We start from the raw sequence: 16,285 nt of genomic DNA, 5'->3' as shown, positions 1-16,285 counted from the left end.
ATTATGCGGAAATGATTTCGCTGATAAAGTTTAAAGATATGATAAAGATCAATATAGATATTGGTTGTGTTAATTGCGTTCTTAAATTCACAATATGATTACGACATCCCTCTTCATATTTCGAATATTGAGGAATGACATGGAATTGTTTGAACTTTTGAGAGATATATCTATCATTCTTGAAGGGTTTAAACACATACATATTTTATCTAATTAAGGTTTATAAGCTTAAGAATTCTAATTGGAGAATTATTAAAGCATTGCATAGCAAAAATCGATACTTCTGTAAGAAAGTCAAAGAGTATTGATTTGTAGAAGTCCAATTGATTTCTGGGTACATATCAAAGCTAGTGGGGGCATAATTGTTATGTTAGTATTGCATGTTGACATTTGTATTCATAGGGAACAATGTCTCTAGTTTTCAAGTTGAAATAGGTGGGAAGTATTTCACTATAGTGGAATTAGGGGAGAGGCCAATCACACTTCATTACGAATCTAAAGGTTTAGATTGTATAGTTTAATAGAACTTAGTCAAAGATATATATGAATATCATGTTGAAATATATCAACATAGGAAATTCGATATATGGAAATATTATAGAAAGACATTGAACAAATATTAAATCCTTATATAAGGCATAATGAATCAAGTCCCATATGCTTCAGATATAGGATCGATCATATATGATATAATATTCACTTATTCTAACTTTTTCAAATGCCTTGAGCATTTTGGGAAAAAGGACTATAATTTTGTGTAACTAAAGTTGTTAAACAGTTGTCAAGAACATTCTGAAGTTATACCAAAGACTGGTAGCTTGTGGAAAGTTAAAAGTATGATATTATTTAAGATAGACCATAGTGGCATGATTTTGGATTGAGATGATTCTTGGTCAGAATTTATGGTCTTATGAGAATATGGAAATGTTTCATAATGGGAGATGGTTGATATGTCTACATGTGAGTTGGAAACTTTAATGAAAAGGAAGTGTTCAAGGACTATACCTTGAATTAGAGACTTCATTATCATGGAACGGTTTCTAGTAACAAAGTTCCATTGGAATACTCTGTAATATAGAGGACTCAGTATTTGAGACTTTAGAATCTCAATATCACAAGAGACTAATGCATGTAAAGTTGAAATTCTATTACATCTTATATAATGATAATAATTTGGAATTGTGAAATCAGCATCATTGGAGTTGTAACACCCGCAAATTCAGGCTAGTCAATTAAGATATAATAAGCGTTAAAATGACTTTTTGATAGAAGATTATTTAGGATAAATAATATTAACCAAAGTTATAGTATATGCGACAAGGATTTCGTATATATATAAAGAACGTTGAAATATGACTTTGTATAAACAAGTTATGCTTCTTCGAAGTTTTGCGATTAAACTGGCACAACTCTGTGTATCGTAAAAAGAGCTTTTTTTGATAAATTGCCTTTTAGCCTAAGTAATCAAAAAGAAAGTCATAGTAGTCGTAAAACCAACAACGTACATATAAAGTACGTCAAAATCTAACTTCATATGAGGAAGTTATGATTTTTCAGCACGGCAATGTGTGACATAGAAACCGAAATTCAAATTGGTCGATTGTTAGGAAAAACAATATAAATGAGAGTTGAAGATCTCATCAATATGATTCCGTCGATAAAAAGGACAGTCGAGAACGGACATTGTATGGAAAAGATGTGAATTATAAACGGAGATTAGCAGTCTAAGCCTTCTAAAAATAATAAATAAAAAAAAGTGAAAATTAGCCGATGGAGTCTAAACAAAAGTCCTTGATCTCGTCGATGGCTACACATGGATATAAAGAATGTCAAAATCGGTGTTTGTATGAAGAAGTTACAGATTTTTGAAGTTTCTCGAGTACACCTCGCGCAAAAAGGCGTGTCGCGCACGCTTCTAGAAGGAGAGGCATGGACCATCAATTTTTCAACATGTGTCAGCATCAGATGCATCCTTGCTATGCATGACGTAGCACATTATTACACAGGGCGTAGCCCCTCCTGAAACCCCTATAAATAGTTCCGAAAATCCCTTTCATTTCTCACAACTTCTTCATAACACTTTCTCTTTCTCTCAAATTTGTTCCCATTATTGAGCCCCAAGTTTAGGAGTTTTTAGGAGCTAATATCGAGGCTCTGTAGCGCCAAAAAGCCCAGTAAAATAGATCTTTCGGTTTCAGAATTCTGCCAGCATAATTTCCCGGTTTTTGCTAAAACCTCTGTAAGTTAAGCTACACTCTTTTTCCTTCAATGCAACTTACAATTATAGTCATTAATCATTAATATGAACATATAAATAAGATTTATCAGTAACTCCAAGTCATTATAAATATTGATCTACTTACGGGGATGATGTATCAGATGGATTTAGTGAGGTGTTTAAAGTGGAATTTCCAAACAATATACTCGATATACCAAACGGACCCTACCTCCGATATGACCCTACCCGGTGTTCCTTACTTGATAAAATCTAGACTATTATTTAAATAGTCACCATGATTATGAGACTAGACCAAGACTTAGTGTTATGCATTTATGTCTTTGTAAAGTGTGAAGTCGAAGCGCTACCCTAACTTTGAGTCACGTACTTCTCTCAGATGAGTGCATAGTTACTTTCAACTTACACATTGATACAAGTATTCTAAATGCTTAAATGTTATGTGCGTTGTCTTGCTGTGTTTAGTGTGTGTGTGTGTGTGTGTATATATATATATATATATATATATATATATATATATTCAACATGATATAGTTATTATTTAATTAAACTATATATATTTTATGATACTTAATAATATGATTGGGTCGTAAAGGGCGGTGTGAAGTAATAAATGAGAGGTTGTGTTAGGGTTGTGTGAGATAGTGGATATGATAGATTAGTAATAGATGTGTGAAATAATAAGTTATGACTATCTGTGCCTGACCAAACTATTATTTGTATTGTCGTGCCCATCCAAAGTACTATTTATAATGTTGTGCCCATCCAAAGTACTATTTTACTGTCGTGCCTGTCGTGTTTGTCCAAAGTACTATTGTACTGCTATGCTTATCCAAAATATTATCATCTTGCCGCCTAATCATCTAAGAAATATAGATGTCTACGAACAAAGGTCCTTAAGAAAGATCCCTCGAGATCATCATACTAGGATTAGAAAGTGAGGATAATGGTAATGGGGTAATTGGGGAATTTGAATGCTATAGAATTGATAATTAAATATTATAATACTATGGGTTGAAAACCCTATGTACTCACCAGGTTTCCCAACCTGGCCCACTCAGTTTCTTTCTATCACAGGTAGTGATACGAAGATACTGATAGATAATTTAATTATCTACTGAGAGATTTAAGGAGTACGTAAGCTGCTAGAATATTGATGTAAGGTCTTTTTATGCTTATGTTTAATGCTTATGTTTAGTATCAGTTATGACATCCCAAGTTTTTAATAAATCAATGAAAAACATTTTCTTTAAAAATACTTTTACGGGACCAAATTCCACATTTATAATGAACACTCTGATTTAAAATAACCATAAATAAAAAGTTTTAAAATGGTCGTAAATATTTGGATGTCACATGAGTAATGTCCAGTTGATCTATTCACAAAGGATGGACCATAGAGAGGAAAATTATGCATGTTCATAACATAGCATGAGTGATGTTATTTAATTCAAGTGGTTAGTTGATTACTCGAAACATTATACAATGAATAAATTCGTAATTATTATGATGATTAAATAATAGAGATTTACTTTTCACAACGATAAAGAGAATTATGTGTTTAAAACCTTCCATATTTATATTCTCGTCTCGGTACACTAATTGCCTACTTTGGTGTATAGAACAATATGACAATCGTGAGGAGCGACAATGTCATCAATAATGAAGGAGTTCCAACAGTGGCAGATTTGATGAGAGGCACAGGGTTGCACCGGCAACACCTACTTTTCCGGCAGACAATAGAAAATTTTTCGAATTTTTTTTTTACCTTTTGTGCCATTGTGTTAAAAAATGGCAACTACTTCAAAAAAAATGTAAACACGTTGGATCAATTAATCCCCAATAATTAGTAGCCCAAACACATTTTTATTTTAATCCACCTAATATTAGCCCAAAAGAAAAAGAATATGAGAAAATAGCCCAAATAAAACAATTATCCAATTGTCCAATTGGGTCCAAGAGTCCAAGTCTCAATTCTTGAATCACAAAAGAAAAAAAAACGAGAGCCTCGTTTTTTTTCTTCCATCCGTCCTCACATCGACAATTCTCACATTCGACAATCACGACTTCGTTCTTCAAATCTTCTTCTTCAAGTTCGACCGATAATCCACAATTTCCAAGTGCAAAAATCGATTTCCAACTTCCAAGTGCAAAAATAACTCCAATCCAAGGTCCAACCCCTAATGAAGCAAGTAAGTATTTTTAATTTTCTATGGTTTTTGAATTTATAGTTGTAATTGCTAAGCAAAATTCAAAATTGCTATGGTTTATTGGTTAAAATTGCTATGAAGTTATTGGATATTTGGATAATTTGGTAAAATTGCTATCTTATTATAGAAATTATTGTTTGATTAGTTGTAATTTATATGATTTTTATTGAATTGATTGTTTGATATGTTAAAATTGCTATGTTTTAGGTTTACATGTTATTGTTTGATTAGGTATTAGGTGAAAATTCAATGTTTTATTAAAGTTATTTTTTGATTAGGTTAAATTGTTATGTTTTTATAGGTTAAAGTAAGTGGTTTTTTTTACTAAAAGACGAAGACCTAATCCTAATGAAAGTGGTGAAGGATGTTCCCAAACACCAATCACCAATCAATCAATCCCTTTCGTTTCTAATTCTAATGCAACCCCACAAAACACCAATCACCAATCAATCAACCCCTTCGGTTTCTAATGCAATTCCACAAATACCATGCTCTAATGAACCTAATGATAATGTTGATTTGAAAGATCTTCCAAAGGACCCGGCAGATAGGCCAAAGATTACAAGTTACAAATCAAATGTAAGAGATGATGTAAGAAGGCGTATTTTCTTCAAGGACCTTGTCAAATAAGGTTACATAATTTTCCAAAAAATAAAATAGGTGATAGATTTAGAAGATCAGTTCCTTCATGGTTTCATGATTTTGATTGGTTGGAATATAGTGTGAAAAAAGAATAGAGCATATTGTTTATATTGTTATGTGTTTGGAGACCTCATGAATCAAAGAGGAGGGAGAGATGCATTTGTTTCCCAAGGTTTTGATACTTGGAATAAAAAAGATGCATTTCGGACTCATGTAGGTAGTGTTGATAGTTTGCACAACAAAGCAAGAGAAAAGTGTGAATTTTTATTGAGAGAAAAACAAGCTATTAATGTAGTCTTGAGGAGGCAAACCAAAGCGGAGGACCATAAATATAAAGATCGATTACATGTTTCTATTATTGTTGTTAGACTTTTATTGAAAACCGGTTTACCGTTTTGTGGTCATGATGAGTCGGTTAACTCGGGAAATAGAGGTCTTTACATTGAAGTGTTAAAAGCCATTCGGGAGACTAATGAAGATATTTTCAACAATACTTTAGAAAATGATCCTAAACACAATCAACTTATTTCCCCGAAAATTCAAAAAGAACTTGTACAATGTTTTGCACAAGAAGTCCTTTTGAGTATTCGCCAAGAGATTGGTGTAGATGTATTTGCTTTATTGGTCGATGAATTTAGTGATGTATCGAGAAAGGAACAAATGGCTATTGTTTTGCGATATGTTGATAGACTTGGCTTTGTGAAGGAAAGATTCATAGGCATTGTGCACGTGAAGGATACATCCTCTTTGACACTAAAAACGCCATAAATGAAGTACTTACAAACAACAAGTTGAGTTTTAGTCAGATAACTTTTTTTTATTTCAATTTAATTTAATTCGCTTTATGTGTAATATTATATATAATATTTTTAATTTTTTTTAATAGATAAGAGGACAAGGTTATGATGGGGCTAGCAATATGCGAGGGGAATTCAATGGTTTGAAAGCTTTGATATTACAAGAGAAGGACACAACTTTTTATATACATTGCTTTGCACACCAACTTCAATTAGTGGTTATGGATGTAGAAAAGAAGCATGTCGGTGTTAGTGACTTTTTTGAAAAAAAATCATTGGTGGTTAATGTTGTTTGTGCCTCGTGTAAAATAAAAGACTTACTACAGGAAAAAGGAAGATAAAGGGTGCAAAAAGGCTTGTGTAGTGGTGAACTTGAAACTAGGAGAGGGTTAAATCAAGAGAATACACTTGTTCGAGCGGGAGATACAAGATGGGGTTCACATTTCAACACACTCACAAGTTTAATGATGTTATTTGTGGATTTTCTTGTAGTTTTAGAATTTGTGAAAGTGGATGGAGGGTCATTGGCAAACCGTCAACAAGCGTCCGAGATCTTAGCATATTTTAAATCTTATGAGTTTGTGTTTTACTTATATATGATGTATGATATTTTACGCCTCACGGGTACATTATGAAAGCAACTTCAAAAAAAAGATGTAGACATTTTAGAACCAGCTTCGCTGGTTAGAGGGACAATGGACGTATTGCAATCTTTAAGAGACATGGGGTTTGCTAGCATTTTGCCAAAGATATCCTCCTTTTTTCAAACACACAATATTGCTACTTTGGAAATGGAGGATTTTTATGTTGGTGCAAGAAACCGTACGGCCACAAGCACTAATAGATTTCATTTTGAGGTTGAAATCTTCAACACGGTGGTGGACATGCAACTTATAGAATATCAGGATCGATTTAGTGAAACAAGCACCAACTTACTAGAATACATGGGTGCTTTGAGCCCTTGTGATTCATTTGCACAATTTGACAAATCAAAGTTGTTGAAGTTGGCTAAGTTGTACAAGTATGACTTTGATGATTCGGATTTGATAAATCTGGAAGGACAACTTGAGATATTTTATCACTCTTGCATCAAAGATGAGTGTTTTACCACTTTTAAAGGAATTTCCGAGCTTTCTCGTTTGATGGTTAGTACGGGGAAACATCAGTCTTATCCTTTGGTTTATAAGCTTTTGAAGTTGGCTTTAATTTTACCTGTAGCGACCGCAAGTGTGGAAAGATGTTTTTCGAAGATGAAGCTCTTGAAGACCGACTTGCGCAACAAAATTCGTGATGACTTTTTGAACGACGCGTTACTTTGCAATGTTGAGACCGAAGCACTTGTGAAAGTTGAGAATGAAAAATTAATGGAGCGGTTTCAAAAGATGTATGCACGAAGAGGACAAATTTAAATTATAGTAGATAGTTATGTTTTTAACTTTTTATGTAATGAATCATTTTTTTGCATTAGACGTAATGAATTATTTTTCAGTTTTAAATTATGTTTGACCGGATTTTTTTTTTGGCAACCCCTACTATCAGATCTTGCGTCCGCCCCTGAGTTCCAACACCTCAGAATGTTGGAGCAGGAGCTGCTCAGCTCCCGATGGATGAACTTCGATTGATGATACAGAACATGGTAAATCAACAAAGGCATGAGTTTATGGAACTCCTAACCCAAGGACTAGCTAACACTAGGGGTATAGTACTGGTGGTTAACGAACGAATAGTCGATGGACAAGTCAACGATGGACTGGTTCCCTCTCATCCAACAACGGTTCAAGAAGGGAACAATGATTCGAAAGACATTAAGGACTACTCCCTCCTATGGAAGACTCAGAGATACGAAGAAATGAGGAACCTGAAGGTTGCTACAAGTATAAGGATTTCATGACTTGCAAGCCTTCATCTTTTAATGGAAAGGATGACCCACTTGAAATAGAATTATTGTTGAAGATACGCTCCTAATGGAGTCTAGGAAATTTGTTGTACATAATTACTTGGATACATCTATATATGTTAAATTTATTTTGTAATCTTTGATAAATAGTAACTTTGGGGCTGCGATACAATTCTTGGGATAAGTATGAATAGGTGTGGAAGGTAGTATGGACCCGTACTACCCAAAGCAGATGATTCATGTTTAAATCAGGAAAAGTCACAAGCTTACCAAGGCACTAGTAATTGATTTTGTTTTGTTCACGTATGTCATTACCATCGTTTCGGTAATGAGTACGAAGATGAATATTATTCCGACCTTAGTAGTCATAACGAATCAAGTCCTACTAATCTATGAAGTGAGTTCGACGTAGCATCTGACTTTAACTGAAAGATCGAAGGGAAAGATAATCGAAGCGATCAATAAAAGTATTGTAGTCGCCATTAGGATTAAGTAGCTTTTAGCTAGAGATGCTACATTATAGAATGTGATTATATCACATTAGAACATAATGGAAGGTATCTTTCGTGTTAGAATCTGACTCAAAGAGACTGAGTCTAGCCGTTGCATCAAACGATGAAAGGTCATTAGAACATGATCCATCGGTCTGTTATGTTAGTCAAAGTAAGGACCATATCTTAGGTTAAGTCAATTCTAGAAGGAGCAAGAGCCTACAATGGAGATCAAATTTAAAAGGAAGAGTAGGTGCAAGATCGAGCAACGTTAGCAGTTAAGAAGTCTAAGAGTTAGAAACTCAATAAAAGAAACATAAGAGTTACGGTTATTACCTAGGATCGAAAGGTTGTTGGATTAAGGTGTCTAAGCCAATAACTAAATTGGTATACTTTTGAAATGAAAGCAAAGTCCTTTTTGGTTTTCCCTCAGAACTAGCAACTGAGAAAATTGCATTTGGAGAGAGAGGATAATTTATTAGTTTATTATATGAATAATAAATTAATTAGAAATTAAAATAAATAATTTATTAACATATCATATCATTAATGTATTAATTATAAATAGTAATTATTAATTTAGAATTAATCAGAAATTAATTAGAATTAATTTCGGGTTCATTAGAATTAATTGGAAGTATGGGGACTAAATGTGATATTATTCAAAAGTAGAGCAATGAAGAGTTTCTACAACCTCCCTCATGGGGACGATTTTGTGGAAGAGTTCTAAGGCTTCTAGGAAGCCTTGGAGGATAAGTAAAGAGATTAGATACCTGCCTAATTTGAGATATTGTTATATTCAAATTAGGGTTATCCAAGGATAGCTTATTGACATATAAAGAGCCCCTTAAGGCATCAAATTTTTGGCAAACTTTTCTAAGACTCATATAGCCGCAAAATTTAATCCCTTCTCCTCTCTCCTATTGTGTTCTTGTTACTAGGGTTTGGGTACAAACCATTAGAGGCATCATCTCTTTGGTTCTAGTCTTTCCAAGCTTCACGACTACAAGGATTGGTTTGATTTGTTTGGTATAAAAAATCAAAAGTTATGTAACCTAAACTTTGTAATTTTCTAATTACACTAGGGTTAGGCTACTTTAGTTGTTCATTGTATGTTGTTGTAGGAACCCGTTCGGACGATCGACTAGGTGCAAAATACACGGATCTTGAGATTTAACGATAACAAAACATATATGAAGAACATAAGATGAGTAATCTGATGATTATAATAGAAAGAGAGGTTACAAATTTGAAGAACACTTCGGTGGGAGAAATCCCAACCAAGAGTTTCTCTCTGACTAAAACAAAAGACAACATATTTCGTGCACTCGAAATAAAATGACCATCCCTTTCTATTTATAGAGAGAGATAACTTAAAATAATCTTACTTATCACTCATAATTTGTAGAGCATTTCCATGCTCCAACAATCTCTCCCTAAATGCTTGCAAATGATGAGGGATACAAATATAGTGATAAAAGGCTAAAATACATAGTAACCAACTAGCAAGTGCGGTAATAAAATGATACATAATGAGAACCAAATGTTGAAATGTCTCTGAAACACTAAAGTGATTGTGATGTCTGAAAATGGGCGATGAAATCCATGTATTCAAAGTCTTCTAAGCACCGAGGATCAAGAAACTATGGTGTTGAATATGGAGATTCCAATCTACAAATGTGATCAGTAAACCAAGATGATCAACTTCAAAATTGTACCAATAACTATTGAACTGAACGTCCCATAATCAAGTCACACTTCGGCTTCAAAAGTCTGAAACATCTCTAGTTCTCGAATCATAATATACCCAAAATTCTTCAAAAGAATAACTTGCTAAAAACATGAAAACATCATGTGGTAGAGTTGGAATAATAAACAAGTCTGGATCCAGGAATAGAAGTTTTAGTGATCCGCAGGCAAGCATCAGACTTCAAACTTCAATCATAACTATCATCATGACATTGGTTTGACTAAACAAGTAGATGATTAGCCAAGATCAATTAGCACCTCAAAATACTAAATAATCTCCTTTCCCAGATATCTTCAAAATCCACACTCTGAAAAACATAACCAATAATCTGGATGCTCATAATATTCTCTCCCTATTTTTGATAACCAATGCCCACATATCAAAAATGAATAAATCAATCAGGATGGAGAGTATCGGATACCAAGAGCTTCGCATGCTCTCCCTAGATGTATGAAGAGTCTTGATAAAACACAAGAATGAGAGTAAAATAAATACTCTCCGGTCATAAGTAGCCGGTTGATTCTGTTGCTGAAAACTGCTCGAACAAGTACCGTAGTAACAAATAAGAACTCTGCGTGAAAAATCTATCCTCTGCTAAAAAAATGATAATGTACCCAAAATGCGGTGCCATAACTCCTGAATCCATCTCTAATAAATGAAGTCCACTTGCTTAAGAGACATGGTTCGTCAACCGAACATCAAGAGCGACAAGTCATAAAAGGTCTTCATACATCGAAGATTGCGAAACAATTTTGTTGATTAGACACAACTGCGGTGCCAACTTCGCGAAGAGGGAGATGTTTTCCGACTGCGGTATGGAGAATAACTGATCCTAAGACACGGATCCATGGACTGCTGGTCGACAAACCTTAATTAAAAGGCAATCCTCGTGTGAAGAATAATAAATTTTTTCCAATATAATCAGCAAGAAGTAATCCATTGTGATGATCGAAGCTTGAATAAATATCCAATAATAAACTCTTTCATGAAGACAATAAACCGATTCTTGTAAAAATTATTCTTCATAGAAGTGTTTCAGATCATGGGTTGCGTTGGTAAAAATTGGTAAAAAAATATAATTGGTTTAAAAAAACGGAGAGAAAAAAAGGAAAAAAATAATTGTTTTTTTTAAATTGATGTAAAAAAAGGAATTGGTGATAATTAAAAAGGTAAATGAGTGTTAAATAAAAAGAATAAGAAAAAATGATGAAAAAAAATTATGCTAAAAAAATGAACGAGAAAAAAATTAGCTGAGAAAAATTAAGGGTTGCGGTATAATAAGGAGGATGAAACGAGGTTTAAGAAGGTGAGGGGAGGAGTTGAGAGGAGGAGGCAAGGGGTTGAGTAGAGGGGGGAGGAGGGTTGCGGTGAGAGGGGAGGGATAAGGACTGAGGAAGGTAAAATCCAAGGAGGTGAGACGTGGGCAGTCTCCGGTGAGGAAATAGGCTGCAGTGGGGATGGGATTGAGACTGGAGACCGAAGTCTTCGGCGAGTTAGGCGGGATCAGGAAAGGATAGGCGCGAGGTCTACAGTGAAGGTGGGTAGCTACCGAAGAGAAAGGTCTCTGGTGAAGGTTGAAGGTTTGATAGAGAGGAGTGGAGGATGGGGTAGCGGTGCGAGATATGCTTTAGTCTTCAGTATTGTTTGAGCGAGGATAGAGCACGAATAAGGTAGCGGCTGCGGTGTCTCGCAAGAATTGATCAGGCGAGGACATCTCTACGGCAAAGGACTGCAGGGGTTGCTCATGAATGGCTCCCAGAAGACCTCTGGTGAAGTCTATAACTCTTCGGTCTTATTTTGGGCACTTCAGTCATATTAAGTCTTCGGTGCTGAGCACCGAGGATGAGAGGGATGATGACGAAAAATGTCGTTTTTTCATGAAATTGATACTGAAAGGCCTATAACTTCTTGTTAATTCATGAAAATGATTTCTAAAGCATATGGGGATAAGGTGGGGTGTTGGGAAGAGGAAAAAGTGACAGAAAGTATGAGAGTGTAAGGCTAAAAGTAAGGATAATGTATGAGTTTAAAGTAAAAGTATGGGTGTAGATTGCTTGTCACATGGGAATTGTCATGAAAGCATGAGAAGACTTTATGGTGAAGTAAAGGACATGCATATTATCATTCTTTTAATATAGCAAAAGAAGCATACCTCCAATATACGTAGTATGATCTTCAAAAGGTTTGTAGATACCTTCTCCAAAAATCAAGTATTCTCCAAATATCCATGATATTGTGTCTTCATTCCAAAGCAAAAAAATGCTTGTAGTAAAATCTTCAAGAGTTTTAGACAAAAAAAATATCATCTTTCTTCTTCTTTTTCTTCAACAACAAGATAAAGTATTTGTAAACTTGGAATTTCAGTAGAAAATTGTATCAAACAGCGGCAACATTTATTCTTGAAAGCTAGAAAAAGCTTTGAATAAACACTTTAAAAATCGAAAACTAATCATTAAAAAAATTTCGGTTGCGAACCCAGAAATTCTTGTATGAAAATCAAAACACACAAGATGAAAGTATTCGATCGGGAGTCGTTACATTGAAATAATCGCTTAGATCTTCAATGTACGGCTCTGATACCAATTGTAGGAACTCGATCGGACAATCGACTAGGTGCGGAATAAAAGGATCTTGAGATTTAACGATAACAAAACATATATGAAGAACATAAGATGAGTAATTTGATGATTATAATAGAAATAGAGGTTACAACTTTGAAGAACACTTTTGTAACATCCCAAAAATACGGACCAAAATTTTCATTTTTGATATAACGATTCATAAACAATTTATAGAAAAACATCATCAAGTTATTTCATTACATAAAAACCATAGATCACATGTCTCAAAACCATATCATCAAATAGGAATAGTGTCAAAGTACAAATCCCAAGAATCTCATGCGCGGAAAATCATGTGTGTGATGCGCTGCTACCGTGCCGGCTCCTTTCCCTTCAAAGAAGAAGGACCTGAAACAAAAAAAAACTGAAAATCATAAGCACAAAGCTTAGTGAGTTCCCCCATCATACCACATACCATATAACATACATACTGTCTATCATATCCGGGTACTGATCTACCCCTTCGGTCTCTTTCAACTGGTAACTGCCTAGCATATCAGGGTGTTGGCCTACCCCTTCGGCCCTTTCGACCGGTACCTTGCCTAGCATATCAGGGTGCTGGCCTACCCCTTCGGTCCTTTCGACCGGTACGGGGGACTATTTCACCTCCTACTCTACCACATAGAATCCTAGTGCATAAATATATAATCATATACTGCCTAGCTTATCTGGGCGCTAGCATACCCCTTCGCCCCTATCGACCGGTATTGGGGTCTATTCTACCCCTCCTATCACATATCACATAACATCATATCCTACTAGCACGTAATAATAACAAATAGTAACATACCAGATAATTATCACAAAGACAATCATCTCTACTATAACTCTTACTAGTGGGACAGCCTTGGTGCCTTAGACCCACTTCTACTGGAAGGTAACTCACCTCGTAAAGTTGAGCGTCAAATATCATGGAAAGGAATTTCTAACAGGTGCTCCGATGAATCCCCGACTATCATTATCATAAAAACACTTAGTCAAAATCCATAATACTTCTTAGGGTAAAATGACCAATTTACCCCTTTGTCTAATTTGGACCATACCCAAGGCCCAATTCCATCTTGTCTTTCCCAGCCCACTAATGGCCCACTAAAGGCCTACTAATGGCCTAATTTTCTAAATTGGGCCCAACTCTTCAAATGGGCCTTTTCACAAGCCCAATAAATCCTTAGCCCAAAATAAATAATTTCGAGTGGCCTAATACTCTAAGTCTTAGTTCTAGGTCCAGAAACCCTGCTCCACAGTGGGCCCAACTATCCCAGCCCAGACTTCTAAGGCCCAAAAGCCAAGTTTGCCACTCTGCATGTGTACACACCTCGCACGTACACCCAGCGTACGCTGGCTTTGATCAAAACGGGAAGTTGACTCAGTACGTGTAGCGTACTAGGGTGTACGCACGGCATACCGGCCAACTTCCTTGGGGCTTCATTTGTGACTTAAACCATTAAGTCCTCATGTACGAAATGTAGATCAGGTCCTTTAAGGAATCCTAGTCCATAAAGTCACAAATTTTATGTGCTTGTATGCATGGTTGGGGTCAAAACATGATTTTTTGTCCTTAACCCAACTTTGTGACCTTCAAACACTTGCATGGTTGTGGCTTAACCATCAAGGTCTGATTTTTATTACTCTAAGTTCTTCTAAGAGCCCAAAAGGACAACTCTTATGTTCTGAAACTATCAAGACTCAAGCAACCTCAACAATGGAGTCCAAAATGTTGGATTAGGTGTCTAAGCCCATAACTATAATTGGTATGTACTTGACCCGAAAATAGCATGGTCCATTTGGGTTGCAACTCTCTGGAACAATTTGATAGGATGGATATTTGAAAAATAGGTTATCGTGATTTATTAATATATTATAAGTATAATATATTAATTGAGAAATCATATTATTTAATTACTATTGGTCAAGAATTAATTTGGAATTAATTTAGTGATCAAAAGAGACTGATTAAAGTTACGGGGACTGATTAGGTAAATCAGTAATACTTATAGTTGGACCCATGATCCATGTTGACTAGGGTTGGACTAAACCTATATGAGTGTCCAAAAAGGTTTAGCCCAAAAGGCCTATGTAATGTGAAGAGTCATGGGGAATTAGGGTTTGCATGGATGAAACCCTAGGCTATAAAAGAAACCCCTAACTCCCTAAAAGTGGCCCCATGCACACTAAAGTAGAAGCTAGCCGATTTTGTGCTCCATAACCTCTATCTTAAGTTCCTCCTTTTGGTCTTGGTTTGTTGTAAATCACACTTGAGGTGCTAAGCTCCTAAAGGCCAAAGTTCTACTAGCTATATCGAAAGGTAATCCTCTAACTAGTTTTATGATTCATATATCAAATTTTGTATGCTAGTTTACGCTTCATGCTTTGGAAACCAATATTGCATGTATAATTACTTAGATCCAAAGCATTAGGGTTGTATGTGCACCATAGGAATGTTAGAGTACATAAAACCCATCAGTGGTATCAAAGGCTAGGGTGTTTTCTATTATATTGATGCAACTGTGTAATTTTCAAAGCTGAAAAAACTGCATTTTTGGATTCTGCAAGGGCCTACTCGACGAATTGGTTCATATGATGATGAACTCGACGAGTTGGATCATCAGATGGCATAATTTTTGAGTTTTTGGCCTGTTTTGGATTAGGATCATTACCACAAACTGTTTTGGTTCATAAAATTTGATTTTACTGATATGGTAGTGTTTATCCCCATCCAATAACATAATCATTGTCAAATTTTAAGATAATTACATGATTTTAATGAAGAGCTAATTATTTGTAAAATTTGAAATTATATGAATTATACTATGTCAAATTGGTAAATGATAAATTATATGATAATTGGATTAGTTTAACAATTTGATCTAAATGTTCTTGAAGAGTTTCATAACTTGTCCTCAAGTTATGAAATATGAAAAGTCTTTATTCATGGAACATTAATTTTGTAAGTTATAGAATTCCAAAGGTCTTGAAGAGTTACATAACTTGTCCTCAAGTTATGGAACTTGGAAAGTCTCTTTTATGGAACATAAATTCTAAAACTCAAGAGATTTTAAAAAGTTTCAAAACTTGTCCTCGAGATTTGGAATTTAAAAAGTCTCATTTATGAAACTTTAATTCCAAACCCTTGAATTTTAAAAGTTTAAAATTCAACCCTATACTATTATAATATTAAAGTTTAATGCTTATATATATGTATAAGACAAGTCAGTCTTACCGTTAGTAGGCCTCATTCACGAAGCCAGTCTACAAGGGGGTATAAGGTTACTGCCTATAAAATGGTGGTTTAATGGGTGTCCACTCTCACCCACCGCTTCCTTGATTGGTGGAGGGTCGTTAGCCGAACGGGTAGGATAGGACATTAATCCTCATTAAGAAGTATAATGATATTATAAAGTAACTAAACTTTTATAAATTCCCAATCTTAGTTACTTTAGGAAAAATGTGAAAATGGTGCTATTCCATGAAATTGCACTTTGCACCTTGCTAAGTCGTTAGTGGACCGTGTGTGGTTAACCGACACACTAATTTGGGACTAACAAGGGTGGAAAAGGGTAGATTGATGTTAATCATAGATCAATGGAGCGTGTGTGGCTAACCGGCACATTGATTAGGTGATATGTAACATCAAGAGTACC

The 16,285-nt window shown here is 35.0% G+C and overlaps 1 protein-coding gene across 1 annotated transcript; it reads left to right on the top strand.

Annotated features, from left to right (window-relative positions):
* Positions 1-6,580: 6,580 nt before the first annotated feature.
* On the top strand, positions 6,581-7,294 carry LOC145113595 (uncharacterized). Its single transcript, XM_079049668.1, has one exon. It carries the CDS (start codon positions 6,581-6,583, stop codon positions 7,292-7,294), a length of 714 nt encoding a protein of 237 aa, XP_078905794.1.
* Positions 7,295-16,285: the final 8,991 nt, after the last annotated feature.

Source organism: Lactuca virosa, chromosome 5 (genome assembly GCF_052849685.1).
Source record: "Lactuca virosa cultivar CGN04683 chromosome 5, Lactuca_virosa_CGN04683_v6, whole genome shotgun sequence".
NCBI lineage: Eukaryota > Viridiplantae > Streptophyta > Magnoliopsida > Asterales > Asteraceae > Lactuca > Lactuca virosa.
The sequence above is the reverse complement of the archived record's forward strand: the minus strand, read 5'-3'. Positions and strand labels throughout refer to the sequence as shown.